This window comes from Parasteatoda tepidariorum, chromosome X2, assembly GCF_043381705.1.
Source record: "Parasteatoda tepidariorum isolate YZ-2023 chromosome X2, CAS_Ptep_4.0, whole genome shotgun sequence".
NCBI lineage: Eukaryota > Metazoa > Arthropoda > Arachnida > Araneae > Theridiidae > Parasteatoda > Parasteatoda tepidariorum.
This window is the reverse complement of record NC_092215.1, coordinates 20,067,089-20,083,568: the sequence shown is the minus strand read 5'-3', so window position 1 is coordinate 20,083,568 and position 16,480 is coordinate 20,067,089. Positions and strand designations below refer to the sequence as shown.

At 30.9% G+C, this 16,480-nt stretch overlaps 2 protein-coding genes across 2 annotated transcripts; both read right to left on the bottom strand.

The window, feature by feature from the left end:
• Positions 1-1,940: 1,940 nt before the first annotated feature.
• LOC122269221 (uncharacterized) lies at positions 1,941-3,983 on the bottom strand. The gene has a single exon (XM_043041216.2). It carries the CDS (start codon positions 3,981-3,983, stop codon positions 1,941-1,943), a length of 2,043 nt encoding a protein of 680 aa, XP_042897150.2.
• A 3,771-nt stretch (positions 3,984-7,754) lies between these two features.
• On the bottom strand, positions 7,755-16,440 carry LOC107455865 (peptidyl-prolyl cis-trans isomerase NIMA-interacting 1). The gene is made up of 3 exons (XM_016073587.3): positions 16,242-16,440; positions 13,163-13,372; positions 7,755-8,091 (listed from the first exon to the last, which is right to left on the bottom strand). Exons 1-3 carry the CDS (start codon positions 16,294-16,296, stop codon positions 7,871-7,873), a joined length of 486 nt encoding a protein of 161 aa, XP_015929073.1. The 5' UTR covers positions 16,297-16,440; the 3' UTR covers positions 7,755-7,870.
• Positions 16,441-16,480: the final 40 nt, after the last annotated feature.

The window sequence follows — 16,480 nt, the reverse complement described above, 5'->3', positions numbered from 1 at the left end:
TAGCAAAATGCGCCAATATTAAAATTAACACTAGGTTTACGTACGTTTCTTATATACCTATCTCTACGGACACACGTCAATTTGACGTATGAAATAATTGTAATTCTTAATTTAATAAATTCAATTTAGTAGATTTTTATCCACCACTATTTCTAAATAATTCGTAGGCCTATATAATTCACCGATTCATATTTCAAAATTTACTTTGTTGTTATTTGCCATTTTTTTAAAAATTATTTTCGCTTGTCCGGAGCAGTTGGCATCTCTGCACTTAGAAACCAATGTATATGTATACTATAAGAAAAAAAATGAAGATATGAGATATACTATATTTATGAAATATTCTAGTATTTTATGTTTCAATACTCGAACTAAGCAACTGAAACCTTCAAAATCTGACACTCTGACATCAATTGACATTCTGCGTTTGTTCTTTCTATTATTGCTTATCGGCAACAGTTGTTTATCACTTGTTTTATTTGAGATAAAGAATCGGAGTATTGTCGGTACATTCCTATTTATTATTGATGTGATAATTGCTTGTTTTCTTAAACTTTTGTCTAAATTATGATCGCGTCAAATTGACGCATATCCGTAGAAATAAGTATACCACATAGAGAATTTCAATATTTCAAAGCTTTTGAGGTAAATAACATTTAATATACAGGGTGTTCCAAAATTATCTTTACATCACCTGGCTTGAAATTGATTGCAGACTGGAAGTGCTTAGGGCCACCAATGGTGCGCATGTTGAAGTGTACTAAACAAAACTTTATTAGTTGCAGTAATACATGCAAAAGACAGAATATAAATTTCCTGTTTATTTTCGAAGTTATGAATTTTTGAACTTGTAAAGAGAATTTTGGAACACCCTGTATATTTACTTCGATCAATCCTAGTGTTAACACCAAGAGATCTTGGAATCAGAAATCCGAATCCATCGAAAAAAAGTATGTTTATTCAGAGAAAGTAGGTTTTTTTGTCTGATTTCGTAACTTAAAATATCCCCTGCAGTAATTAATCAGCATATTTTAGGTCGTCCCCTTGAATCATTAAGAGTGAGTCCTAGAACTTGAAGATCCGTTCATTAGATCAAATGTTATTCAGGGTGATCCTTTTTTGGCACACTGTACGTCTATAAGTACGTCTATAATATATATACAGCGGCCTAGGCCAATAGGCCCATACACCAAATACAATGAATCATTTAAAAGGTCAACAGACCCTTATATAAATAAAATACAAAAATTATATGTATATATACAATACAAAACTTATTAACCCTCATATAAATAGAATACAAAAATTATATATATATATAATACAAAAATTGTGAACCCTGAGACAACCAGTAAAAACTGAGTGAGCTGTGAGCCAGAGCTGGTGGAACCCTTAATACAAGACAAAAAATCTAACAATTCACCAAAAACCGCCGTAAATACAGCTCATAAAACCGCCAAAAGGTGAAAGGATAAAATGACATAAATGAATATAGTGCTAAAATTGAAAAGTTAAAACTAAGACAAAATCACAGATGTATACACTTGCCAATAGGGCATTGAAAGGATCCAGCCAATCAAGCCAGCTTGAATCCTGCTGGTGGAACCAAAATAGTGAGGGTGAAGTAGTAACAGGTAGTTAAAATGAAGAACAACAAGTAAAGCAGAGTAAATTCAATTAAAGTACAAAAAAACAGAGGACAAAATACCAATAGATACTAAAAGGTAAGAGTTAAAAGGGGTGTATAACAATCTAAAAACCATGTATAAAATACAATCGCAATGTAAAATACCAAATGTATTAAAATCCAAAGGTTGTAAACAAACCTAAAGCATGTATAAAATGCAAAGTCAAGTTAAAAGTCAAATTAAAACACTAAAATGGCAATGTGGTCCAAAAAAAAGTTTTGGCAAGGTGGTTAGATTAAGCAGGTTAAAATTTTAGTTATTGTCAATTTTGTTTATTAATTCCATTTGTTCCTCAAGAGTAGTTTTAATGATAATCTTGATAATTTCTCTACAAACCTTGTCTGCAAAAATTTGTTGGTCTGTTTTTTGGAAGAAATAATTTTTTCGGAGTGTTCGGTACCGATCACAATAATATAAAAGATGCTCTATGGTTTGTCTTTGGTTACAGTTAGAGCAAGTATCTGATTTATTAAAAAATTTGTTTTGGTGTACTCCGAACACTCCGTGCCCCGTTAGAAATTGGTTAAAATAGAAATTAGTTTGCAACCTTGTAGTTGACGGGGTCTTAATGAATTTAAATGTATGCCTGCCTTTCTCAGAATTTTCCCAATTGGTTTTCCACCTTGCCATTAAATATTGTTTGATTTCGGTTTTAGCTTGTTTGGGGGTCTTCAGAACCTGGAGATCCACACTGTCAGAACCAATGGCTTCCTTTGCTGCCCTGTCTGCCTCCTCATTGCCCTGGATCCCCACATGTGCTTTTACCCAGTTCAAAATAGTGTTCTTATTCCAAATTTTTTTGATCTCTTCTATGAGTTTGGAACTGGGTTCTGGGTCAGCCAGGGCCTGGAGGGATGATAGTGAGTCTGAAAAAATCGTTGCATGTGTAATATCATGTTGACGTAGCCATATCAGGGCAGACTTGATTGCCAAAAGCTCTGCAATAAATATGTTGGTGTTATCAGTGACTCTGGTGGAGGCTTTGAAAATCGTGATACCGTTGTTCTTAACTATCATTGCGTGTGAAGTCCTGAATTTATTCGGATAATCTGCCTCCATCCGAGAGCCATCAGTGTAGATCTCCACTCCCTGATCTTTAGGGCTGCTATATCCCCAGGGCAAAGCAATGTAATCTGAAGGATGCCCTAGGGCTGGTTTCTCGAAATCTATGTTATGATCAAGATCAATTGGTAGAGTATAATTTATGTCCTCGAGTCTCCAGCCCCACTTCACCCTTTTGCAAAAGATGTCCTCCACGATTTTCAAACCAATTGGCATAACACCCGCCAGTATCTGGATTGCCTCTGTGCTCGTTGTAGCATAGGCCTTCGTGATGGTTAAGAGTGGTATTCGCTGGATACTGTTTAATTTTTCGTTAATTCTCCTAGTATTTCTGTACCAGACACTGGCGGCGTAAAGTATAATTCTTTCACTTGCCTGGAGATATATGCGTTTCAACAATTGTGGTCTGAGACCCCATGTAACTCTGGCGACTCTCCTAATTCCCTGATTAAAACCTGTAATTCTGTCTCTAATATCATTTAAGTGTGGAATCCATGTCAGACCTGGATCGAGGGTCACCCCTAAGTATCTCATCGTACTTACATTTTTAATATTGTTCGTATCATCCGGTCTAAATTTAATACAGGGGAGTCTTCCCATCTTTTTTTTATTTTTTGGAAATGTAATAAGTTGAGTTTTTTCTTTCGAAAAATTTAATTTGTTGTTCTCGGCCCAGTCTGACATGTGGGATAGAATATGAGTCGCCAGTTTATCAAATTTATAGAAAATTGGACCACTTACCAACAGTAAAATATCATCTGCAAATGCAATGATATTGAAATCATCATGGTTAAAATCAATAAATTGGCTAAAATTTATATTACGAACTAAATTAAAAATGTCATTAACCAAGATCAACCACAAAATGGGTCCAAGCGACGAGCCCTGTGGTACACCAATGTTTAAGTTACTTTCTACTAGAGTATCGCCGTTATCTCCTAAAAATTTAGCCTTTCTATCCTTTAGGAAGCTAAAGACACAACCGGCCAAATTGTCGGGCAATGCCAATTTGTTTATTGCGTTCTTCAGGATTGTCCAATCTGCACGGTTGAACGCATTCTCGATGTCCAGAGCCACCCCAATGGTATGCTTATTCTCTGATTTCTTTTCACAGATGATATCAACAACTTTTTTAAGCGCCTCGTCCGTTCCCCTCCCAGCCCTGAAGCCATATTGATTGTCATTGATGAGGTTTCTTTTCTCAAGATGATATGTTAATCTTTTTGTAAGCATTTTATCTAATATTTTTCCCCAGACGGCTAGGAGCGAGATTGGACGGTAATTGTTTGGCAAGTTTAAATTTCTGTTTGATTTAGGTATCAGGGCGACTCTGGCAATCTTCCATGGTCTTGGAAAATAGCAGTTCATAAAACAAATGTTAAAAAGAGTTAGCAACCAATTTCTATTTGTAAAATAAATATCTTTAAAAATTTCGTTTGGTATACCATCAGGGCCCGGCGCCTTGTCTGTTTTAAGACCGTTGATTACGTCTATAAGTGATAGAAACTTGATCAGTGGGAAGTTTTTTTTTTTAAAGGACACTTGATGGATGGTCATGAGAGTTTAAAACATGAAAATATAAAACGGAAAATGTAATTATCGCTAGGAGTATCGATGGAATCAGCTGATACTGAAATATAACTATTTAATACAAAATAAATGAACCTTTAAATTCCGCGATTCAATAGACATTCATAAGCTTTTAAAACTTGACTACTGAGAAAAAGAGTATGTCAAGAAAATTAAAGTTATAGGAATTCCATTTTCAAATTTTTTGAGGTCTCTTTGGACCCTGTACATGTCTTCCTGAGTTCAAAGTTTCATTAAATTTTTTATAAAATTCTGTTAATTTTCGAAGACTACCGAAGCGATTTAATTTTTTGCATAAAAATAACGTATCCAAATGTTTTGCCATCCCAAATCAAAATTTTTGATGGTTTTCCAGGGATGAACCAGCATAATCTTGATGATAAGCATTAATAATTCCATCATGAACTTTTGATGGTAACTATCATAAACTACCATGATCTCAATGTACGGTCCAACATATGAATAGCAACTTGTTTTGATGTTTTTTTTTCATGTGGAACCATCACGAATTTCCGTCATAACATCTAAGAAATCAACCGTTGGAGCGATCATGAACTACCATCATCCCAAAGTTGGAATTCGGACTGATTTGTGATGGTTCAGCATAAAAGAAAACTGTTTTGATGGTATATTTCTGAGAACCAATAAGAATTCCCATTAAACTAACATAAAAATTTATAGTTGGAACCATCACGGATCATCATGGGTTATTGGTCCAAGAGTCAAACTTTTCTTGATGGTTAACCATTATAGTATTATGGTAGCATTTTCCATCACGGAATGATGAAAATTTGTTGGTATATCAAAACCATGAACACATAATGGAAAGTGTTGGATGATGGTGACCATCAAATGATGTTGGATCATCACGAATCACACTGAAACCAACATAAACCATCAAAAAGTTTTGGATGGGACCATCAAGAATTTTGACTTGGGATTAGTAGTGACAATTTAAAGTTAGGTTGTTATTGAGAATTGCACTGCTTTCAAAACGTACTTTTCTTAACTTATACGCCCGAATCTAGATTGAGGTCGATTCTTGTAGCTTTTTGCCGGTGTCATAAGCAAGGGCACCCTTCATATAAAATGTTTTAGACATATTTTATTAACATTAGATTCCTGAGTATGCTTATTTTTGTAACAATATTTTATTTAGTAATTTTGAGTATCATTATGATTTGAGAAAATACTTTATTATATATTAAAATATTTCATGCAGTTAAACATAATATATGGGTTAAACCAACGTCTCCTACATCTGAAAGCCTCCACTTATAAATAGTCCGAACTTACCTTGGTACAGAAAAAATTACGTTTGTAATATATTAAATAATTAACTGTAGCCGCCTCTTTTAAAATCGTGGCAAAATTATTTCTATAATACTTGATTCTTCGTTTATTGAATTTGATTTTAGAATATTATGAGAGGCACGATACATAAAAAATAAGAGACACTCTGAAAATATTTAAGAAAAACTACATTTTAAAGTGTTTTGTTTCAACTGGAAAATACTTTTTTCAAGATTGAATTAGTTGCTGTGATAGTACACTTCATCAGCGAAAAATATTCCATTTGTAATAAACAAATCATCGAAACAAATTAAAGTTTTCTTACTTTAGCAATATTTAGAAATATGTTTGGGGAAAATGCAGAATATGTAAAAAATGCATTGAGCAATGAATTAAAAATTCTTATTCTTCGTGTTTGTATTGTAATACATAAAAATTGGCAATATTCAATTTTGTTTAATTATAATAAAGTTTTTTTTAGTTTATTTCCTTCCTAACACCCATCTTTCAAACATTCAATCAAGAAACATAGAGTCAGGTCATTTGACCGGCTATGGTAGAAATAGAAATATATTAAGTGTTGGTATGTTTAGTGTTAATATACACTGGTTATCATAAATTAAGGAAAAATCACAAAAATAGCGATAACTCTTTCAAAAGTAAGCCAAACCGTGCAAAATTTGCATATGTTGTCCACTAAGAGTAGCTGAGTAAAATTGCAATATGCAAATTAGTGGCGCTGCACTCGGCTTACGTCATCTGCCTGGAGCATAAAAGTCCAAGTTTGAGAGAAAGCACACAAATTTTACTGTGATTGCGACATTGAAAATCTGAGATAGCCAATTCGTAATAATGACCTCTAGGCATCATTTGCCTGAAGAACTACGATGGAGAGCCATCGGGAGACTAGAGGCAGGGCAGAGTCAATCAGAAGTGGCCAGATGGCTAAATGTGAGTCCATCTGTGGTTCATAGACTTTGGAGGCAATTTCAAACCACAGATTCGGCATCTAGGAGGTTCAGTCAAGGACGGCCAACTGTTACGACCAGTGCCGATGACCGATATTTGACATTAAGTGCACGCAGGAATAGAACCGCTACTCCGACACATCTTAGATCCTCTCTTGCTGCAGCCACCGGAAGGTTGGTGTCAACGTCAACTGTGCGCAGAAGGCTCCACGAAGGTGGTCTGTATGCGAGACGACCAGCCATTTGCGTGCCGCTCACATCACGCCATAGGAGAGACCGTTTGCAGTGGGCCCGACAACATGTCCACTGGACGTCAGATCAATGGAGGCCTGTTCTCTTTACGGATGAGTCCAGGTTTAGTCTAGAAAGTGACAGTAGACGTTATTTGATATGGAGAGAACCTGGGACCCGTTATCATCCATCAAACATCCGTGAAAGAGATGCATACGGAAGAGGCAGTGTCTGTGTTTGGGGAGGCATATCCTTAGGAGGGCGCACATACCTCCATGTCTTTCCAAGGGGAACCGTGAATGCTCAGGTTTATCGAGACAACATCCTTGATGCTTATGTGCGCCCATATGCCGGGGCAATTGGTGATTGCTTCCTGTTACAGGACGATAATGCAAGACCACACAGAGCTCGCATTGTTGATGATTATCTTCAACAGGAAACAATTACTCGCATGGAGTGGCCAGCTCGATCCCCGGACTTGAATCCTATCGAGCACGTTTGGGATGCTCTAGGGAGGCGTGTATCTGCCATCAATCCGCCCCCTCAGACCCTTGCCACGCTTGCAACTGCTTTACAAGAGCAATGGCTCTCACTTCCTATTGAACTGATAGACCGCATAATTGAAAGCATCACACATCGCTGTTTGTGCTGTATTGCTTCTAGAGGCAATCATATTCCATATTAAAGGTACTTTTTCTATTGCAAACCGATACTTCCAATTTGTTTATTTTATACATGTGCTAATTTCTATACTACTATTAATGTCTGATAATTTCTTTTTATGTTGTTTAATACCTTACTATGTGTTGTATATTGTGGGTAAGTTTCATAAAATTCCATGTGTAATTTCTTGAGTTATCGCGATTTTTGTGAATTTTCCTTAATTTATGATAACCAGTGTATATAACAATAATTAATCACATTATAAAACAACTTCTTTTATTGCTAATTCCAACATACATAGAGTATCATTATAGTAATACTTTAACAATAACAGTAATTGAACATTTATTTTTACATTAATGAAAGGACAAGAATTTATGCAGTTCTCATAATTAGATGCACACCAGAATCAGTGAACACTGGAGCACTCATTTCACCAATCTTCAAAGCAAAGGAAGCATCTTCAAAAGGTTTTTGCATGGCTCCTCTGCCAAATGGTCCAAGATCTCCACCCCTTTTAGCAGAGCTGCAGTCGCTATATTTAGAAGCCAAGTCTTTAAAATTAGCTTTACCAGTCTCCATTTGATCCTGAAAATCTAAATTAAAAAAATTAACAATGAATTTCACATCATTGATAGTTTTGTTTCATTAATCTTATACACAGGGTTCATACAGAGATCAGAAGAAGAAATCCAAGGAGTTCAACATTTTAAGGATTTATCAAAAACTTTGTAAAAAATAGCCAGACAGTTTTTTTAAAATTAAGAAGCAGTTACAAGGAACTTGCAAAAATGTATATTTTGTATATTTTTTCTAGCCCTTCTGTAATAAATTTTGACTTCGTCAAACTTCATTAAGAAAAATAAAGTTATCACTTTTACACCTAAACACATTTTCCAGTTTCAAATATTTTAACAAATCTTGTTAAAGTACAGATGTTAAAGATTAACATAAAAACCTACCAATCTTATATTTTTAAATTTGAATACATAAGAAAATCTAAAGCATTTTGTACAAAAAAAACCAGTAAATTATTACTTAAGTTTGCTTATAACAAGTAAAATTAAAGTTATTTGCTGTTATTTTTTCTTCTAACTCTTGCAATTCAATTTTTTTTCCTTTTAAAGTTTTTCTTAAACTATTAGGTTTTGACAGCTAAGTCATATAATTTAGTTTCCCTGCTTGGACAGAAAATTCATTGGCGGATTCATCATTCATCAGCGGAAGTTCATCTATGCAATGCAATAAACTAAGGAGTTTCAAAGGACTAATTTGGAAATCTAAGTAGTTCCAAGTACTCCTTGGAGACCTCTTTTTTCCCAAGGAGTTTCTAAGGTGTATAAGGAGTCTACTAGCATCCTGCTTATACATCATTATCACGGATATCAATTTCATAACCGAATTCTGAAAATTTATTTTAAAAAATACACATTACAACAACATATAAAATAACTTTCCTATATATAAAAAAACAAAACAGGGTTGCTAATAAAACAGAACAAAAAATATTCCTGGCTTTTTCAGATTCTTCACATAAAAATTCCAATATAATATTGGCTATGCTGAGACTTTGTTATTTATTACTGTTGCTTGTTGTTTAAATCTGTTTAATTTAGAAAGCCCCTTTCATTATTTTATTTTACTTTGTAACTGGTGGTGAACAGCCAACCCAATTCTGAGTTTACCACTACAAATTTTCAACTCTGTCGCCTTGCAAGTTTGAACCCAACCCAGAAGGGAACTCCTAGATCAAGTATTGGGAAAAATTTTGCCTTCATGGAGGACTTTTTGAAAGAACTAACCTGCATTTGCATTACATGGAAAAGGAAATCACGAAAACCTCCCACGGTTAGTTTGATGGCAAGGGGACTCTATCCCATGATCCGCCTTACTACTCAGGATATTTCCCGTCAGCACTGTAGCTGGTCCGAGCCGGTTGCAGAATTCGTATCAACCAGATATTGCTGAGATTCGAAACCAGCCACTTCGTTGGGAGGCGAGCACTATATCCCCAGAGCTTTTTCATTACCCCCTTTTCTTTCATGTTTCAAAGTTTAAATGTTGTTGAAAATTTATTATTTTTTTTGTCAAAAAATATTATTTAAGTAGTTTTAATTAAATTATTGAAATTGTTGTGAAAATTTTTGATGCCCGCACATGAAAATTTCTTATTTAAAAAAAATATTTATACATAATTTTATAAATATTTTTTTTCAATTGCAACCAACTGAAATTACTGCAAACACCCACAAACATTGCTTCTGTCGATAGTACGCTCGAGTAAATTCAGTTTTATCAATAATAAATTTAACATAAGACATTTAAAATTACAAAAAAATACAATATAGATAGAAAACATTTTTATATACATTCCAATTTGCAACACACTTTAATGGTACAAGATTCTGCTTTGCATAGATAATTCATAAAAATTGTAGCAATGATTTAAAGCTTAAATAAAACAGCAAGAGTATAAATAGTTTTAAATATTTAGCCACATCCACCAGATTTTTGCAACCCCATGTTTATGTAAACTTCACATTCAAAACTTGCTTTGTCAATTTTCGGAGAAGTCACCTTTTAGCGTAAAAAAGTATTAAGTCAGATTTTTTAAACAGAATTATTAATATTTTTATAATATATAATCTTTATTTTTATAATTAATAATCTTTATTTTTAAATGCTTAAAACAAACTGTGATCATGTGTGTAAAAAACAAAGATATTTAAATCACAAGCTAGATAAAATAATTTTATGAAGCATAATGAAAAGTTACAGCATCTCTTAAAACTTTTTCCGTCCTAATTTATTGGAAATTCTTTCCTGAATCTAAAAATCTGATAAGGTTTTTTTTCCTCAAAAATGTTTATTTACTTAGTTTTTAAGTATTCAAATTAAAGAAAAAAGTCTTCATAAGGGATGCAATCAAAAATGATCCTTGACTGGTCATGGCAACAGTATATGAATCAGTGTCATCAAATGCATTAAAATGAATCAGTATTTTTATAAATCTAATCTGTTGAAAAATATCTATTTATTATCTATTATCAGTACAATCTATATGCTAATATTGAAAAATTCAAGTAATGTAAATTAATTTTGCTACATAATTTCAGTGAATCATTAAACAAATAGTTTTTCTTTTACCAGAGATGAAGGATTTTTTATATATAAATATTTACTAATTTTTTTTTAAAACTTCTTAATAGTTAAATACACATATCTATTTTTGTATTATTCACTACGTCAATATGAGTTTTGTTATGGTCAGAAATTATTTTTATTCATAATGTTTAATTCCTCATCCTGCATATAGCATTTAATAGGTATGGTAATAGTTAATTTATCACCTTGTTTCTTCAAATTATTTATTAGTTATCCCAAAAAGGAACTCTAAGATAGTAAAATTAATGCATTATAAATTTTTAATGAAAAAAACTTAGTTAAAATAATTGGGAAAAAAAAAAAGCGCAGATTAAGCAATTGGTATCGCTGAAATTTTGTCCATTGAAAAATATCTGTCCATCATCATAGTCGTAATCTATGCGCTTATGCACAAAGTTTAATTTAATTTAGACATATAATTTCAATGAATAATTAAACTAGATGTTTTTGTTTCACTAAAGCTAAAGTATTAAAAAAAAAAAAAAACTCATGCAAAACGAAATTTTTTTCTAACGCACAGTTCTATTATATAATAATTAAACAAGGAGTAATGTTGATCTCTATTAGCAATATTTTTTATCTTTCAGTCGATAAGAATTTTGCTATGGCTAAAAATTATTTTAATACAGATTTATAAAATTTAATTCCTGTTTCTATAGTGTCAATCAAATGAATGGATATGCTTCATATCAACACTTTTATAATATAGATAAATGCAACTAAAATAAATTTTACTGAAATATATTAATTTCTTTTAACTTGAAATAATATTTTAAAAATAAAAATATATTTTTTGTAGCTTTTTTTAGAATGTTGATCGTAATCTCAGGCTTCATCATACTACTAACTAAGAATTTAAAGAAGATAATTTCTTGCAATTAATTCAAGCAGGAATAAATTTAAAAAATAAAAACTAATCTTCAATTTTAAAATATAAAACTATTCAACGCAACATATCAATTCAACATTTCGTTCACTTAAAATGAACTTTTACCACATAAAAATAAATCTTTAAAAACATCTGAAATTTAAAATTACATAAAAATAAAAGAATAAAACTATTTTGCATTTATGAAGCATCATATGAAGAAATAACATTGGGTATAAATAACTCATTCTACCACCGTTTTTACAATTGAAAAAGTGTTGAAAAATCTTAAATATTTCAGTCAGAAAGCTTTGTAAACAAACAATTAACAATGTATCAGTGAATACCATTAAAATTTAATGATATTATAAAAATACCTTATATTAAGCCCACATTTCTATTAAACTACATTAGGGCATAACTTATAATAAATATCGTTGTTCTGACACATTAATTTACAATGTAAACAGTTGGATTTAATTACAAAAATTCAAATGAAAGTTAAAACCGAACGAAACAAAAATAAAAAAATCTAACGAACGTTTTTTGATAAAAAAAATAATTTAATAATTAGCACTTTAAGAAAAATAATAAAACGTTTTCTGGGGATTTCGATCGAATTTGCATGCATTAAAAAATTTTTTTAAAAATTACTGTCATTTTCCACTGTTTTAGATAAAAACATCTAACATGACAAACTTTAATAAATCAAATTTGAAGATTTTTGGAATACAATAAAATATGATCTAGATATTATGAAAAATCAAAAAAAAATTTGTCTTACAAAAAATAGAAACAAGAGTAAGGCTGATTATTGAACATCAATTAGTGCAATTGTCATCAGTTTCCATAACAAACTAGGTATTAATAAACATTTCACAAAATCATCAAGAACTTCTTTTTATTATTAAAAAAGAAGTTTTTTTTTAAAAATCAAAATAAGATGACATACAACTAGATGAAAATGAATTTGGAGAATCAGAAAATATTTTGTTTGATAGAAAAATAAAAATATTTTAGGAATGGTTAACAATTTTAATTTACATGTTGGAATTTCTTTTAGATACACTGTAACAATCATTTCTCTCATAGTCATTGTTATAATTTTTTTCAGACACTGCTTTATAGATTTTTATTTACACTTTACAAGTCTAGAATAAAGTTACATTCATTGTTTTTGTACTCAACTCATTATAATAATTAAAAATTTCTGAAATAAAATGTAATATTAACAGTATTTTACAAAGTGATAAGAGTTCTAAATGAATTAGTCTTTATAATTCAAAATTTCAGTAACCAAAATTATAATTTTAAACTTTTTTTAATATAGCAGAATTTTTCAAAATAGTTAATAGATCAATGGTTTGTCATAATTCAAATTCAGCAAACATTTTTTACACCATAAACAAATAAAGCATAACACAAATGAAGTTTCTCGACAAGCAGAGCAAATTATCCATATATAAAAATTGAAAAAAAAAATTACATTTACTTTTTGTATATATAAACACTCATGAATATAGACATGAAATTTTATGAGATAATAACCAAATTTAGGGAGTGAGAATTGGTAAAGTTTCTTTCTAAGCATCAAATAATTTTAGCATTTTAACAAATTACTACAAATAATTTACCTTCAATAATTTTCAAAGCTTCTTCTTTGGATCTTGTAATGTTCTCCTCTCTCCAAGATGAAGGACGCCTTGAATCTCTATGCTTAACCAATAAATGACTGCACTGAACTTTATCAACACTTTCCTCACTAGAAGGCCCTTGTTCAGCTGGTTTAGTTGGTTTTTCCCAACGGCTTTCTTTTGTATACAAATTCAAATAGTAAGCTTGTCCTTAAATACAGAAGAAGAGACATTAGTAAAATAATTAAAATGTACAAGCATAGTTATTTAACCCGATGAGTGTTAGTCCTGGTTTTTTCTTAACTTTCGGATGCAGGGTTCCTACATCCAAAAACCGGTTTCTTTATGTTATTGAATGACAAAATAGAGTGCAGCAGATAAACTTCTATACAATTTTATCCAGGAACTTAACACTTTTAGGTTAAAGAAAGATCTTTTTTCTTCAATAAATCACATGCTTCCAAATACTCTAAACAAGGGGTGCACTCCCGTGGCAGAATAGCAGTGACATTGTCGCAGAATGTAACAGAGTTCTTGCAGAAAGATTTTTCTTTGGAAAAGTAAAAAATTTCAGTTTTCTTTTCTACAAAAATTTACACATATTTGAATCATGCATTTAGATAATGACTTTTTGACACGCTCAATTTACGCCGATAGTATCGTAAATCGATGTAATTTTTTTATTGTACTTTCGGCAGTTATTGATATTGATTTTCATGTGGATTTTAAATATTCCGATATATTTCAAACAATATGGAAAATTCGAATCGTGCATTTGAGTACTTTTTAAGGCTATAATTCTACTGAATTTTTACTGGTAATGCTATTGATTTCTCCACAGTTTCTAAATCGGATATTTTTTATACGATATTATTTGTTACAACAACCTAATCTTGAAACGAAACACGCGTTTAAGGAGTTCGATTTGGGCGATTTCAGCGTCTACCTTTTTTCCAGCTATTACAAAATTTAATAAATTGGAAAAGCTTACAAATAATTTGTGCATTTTTCCCCCAACAAAATGCGACAATATTATCCATAATATTAAAATAAAAAATTATTACTTATTCAATTTAAAAAAGTAATATAGTCTTTCTCGTAAACACAGCGTATTTGTTACTTTCAATTAGTAACATACATGCTTGTTATAATTAAAAGCATCTTGCAGAAAGATGCTTTTGCTAGGGAGATTAGTTGCAGATAGCTCAAAAAAAATTCTGCTACAGGGAGGTGCACAATCTTTTTGAGTGAAGGGTCACTTGCACAACAGGTTGACTAATAAGCATATTTAGTCATGTTGGCGGCAAGTTTGATAATTTTTATATAAAAATAAGTGTTCTAAGCATTTGTTAAAATCTTTTCTTCTTCTTATCAAAAAAATAGATAGTATATTTGCAGAAAATTAAATACTTTTAATTATTAGAATTAATTCAAATGTATAAAAAAACTGATACCTATCCAAATTTTTTCCCTCTTTATCAATAATTGATTTATTAAAAATACATAGATATATAGATATTACAGGAGAGAAAATATAAATTCTAACAAAAAAAACTAATAGTCAAACAATGAAAATGCAAAAATAAATATACATATTTTAATTAAAGAAAATTTATAAGGTTTAAACAAAAACCAAAAATTAAAACAAAACCATTTTAGTATAAAATAAGATTCAAAATTTATTTGGTATTGAATCTTATCAGATATTATTTATATTTCTTGAATTATAAGAGGTTTTATGAATTTTAAATAATAAAAAAAAAAAATATTTCTTTCTATAAACATCACATAAGTTACGAAAAATGTATAACAAAATAAATTAAAAATAGTGGGCAGTTTAAAAATTAAAGTTTTCCTCTACTCAACTGAAATTTTCAGGTTGCAATAACATTGTATTATAAGTTGAGATTCTATAAGCCACTTACAAATGTATGGCAATAACTGCTGGAAAAAAAAACTAATTCCAACAACAAAATATGCACAAACAAATAGTAACAAACATTGTATTTAAAGTAATGGAATGGTCAAAACCATTTGTGAAAGCATCGCAATAATTTTTAAAAAATGCTTACATTTTAATTAAATCAGCACAAATAAAGTGCATCAATAAGTTTTCATTTAAATGAGTGTTTAAAATTCGCATGTCGTAATAAAAATAGGAATTTTTAAAATCACATCAGAATGTGCGGCAAAAACTGTTGAAAAAAAACTTGGATTTATGATGAAATCGGCAAAAATAAAGCGAGACAAAAAGTGATTATTCAAATGAGCAATTTGATAGCTTTGAAGCTTGTGTGTCGTAATAATATCATAGTAAAAATACGGATTTTCAAAATTTACATAGAAAAGTGAGGCAATAGCTGACATTTAAAAAAAAAAGGAAGAAAAATTCATTTGGATTTACCATGAAATCGGCACAAATAAAGCATGTAAAAAATTATCAATTAAATTTGCAATTTATAACTCAAGAGTCGTTATACCATGATAAATGTACTGCAATTTCAAAACCCACCTAGAAATTGGTTATTATAAACGACATAATGACACAAGAAATAGTTACTTGGACGTGGGATGAAATCGGCAAAAAGAAAGAAAACCGAAAATGGATTACTCAAATACGAAATTCATGCATCGCAATATCACATTAAAGGCATCGGATTTTTTAAAACTATGCGGAATTTCATAGCAATAATCGCTAAAGAGCGATTGAGAAACAACATAGATTTACAATAGAATCTATGCAAATTGAGAGCATCAAAGAATAATAACTCAAATTCCAAATTGTTTTTTAGTGCTCTTTATGTAAAAGGATAAAAAAAAAGGTATAGATGGTTTATATTTTATCAGCATTCAGATTTTTTCACACTGCAAAAGAAAATCTCGGAAAAAGGGAGTCCACCCAACACAAAAAGAAAATAAGCTAAAACAACTTGGTGTTAAATAAAGGGACCATGTAACATTTTTCTCTTAACCCCAAAAGATCCCAGATAGTCGATTCGACCAGTCAAAGTAATTAAAACTAGTGCGATTTTGTAACTTTTCTTTTGAAATCCTATGAAAATTTAACTAATAAACCCACCAGTTGATCGGCTCGTACGCTTTTCCCATCCCTTAGGTAATTCTTCATCAGACATTGTTTAGATTGAGGTAGTTTATTAAAATCGAAAAAAAATATCAAAACTAAAAATAATTATCGTTGTTTCAAAGTTGATCAAAATTTAAATTTGCCACAGCTCTATCACCAAATCGGAACACAAATGAAATATTAACAAAACTTGTTGCCAGATTTGGAGTTTCATAGATATAAGGAACCCGTAA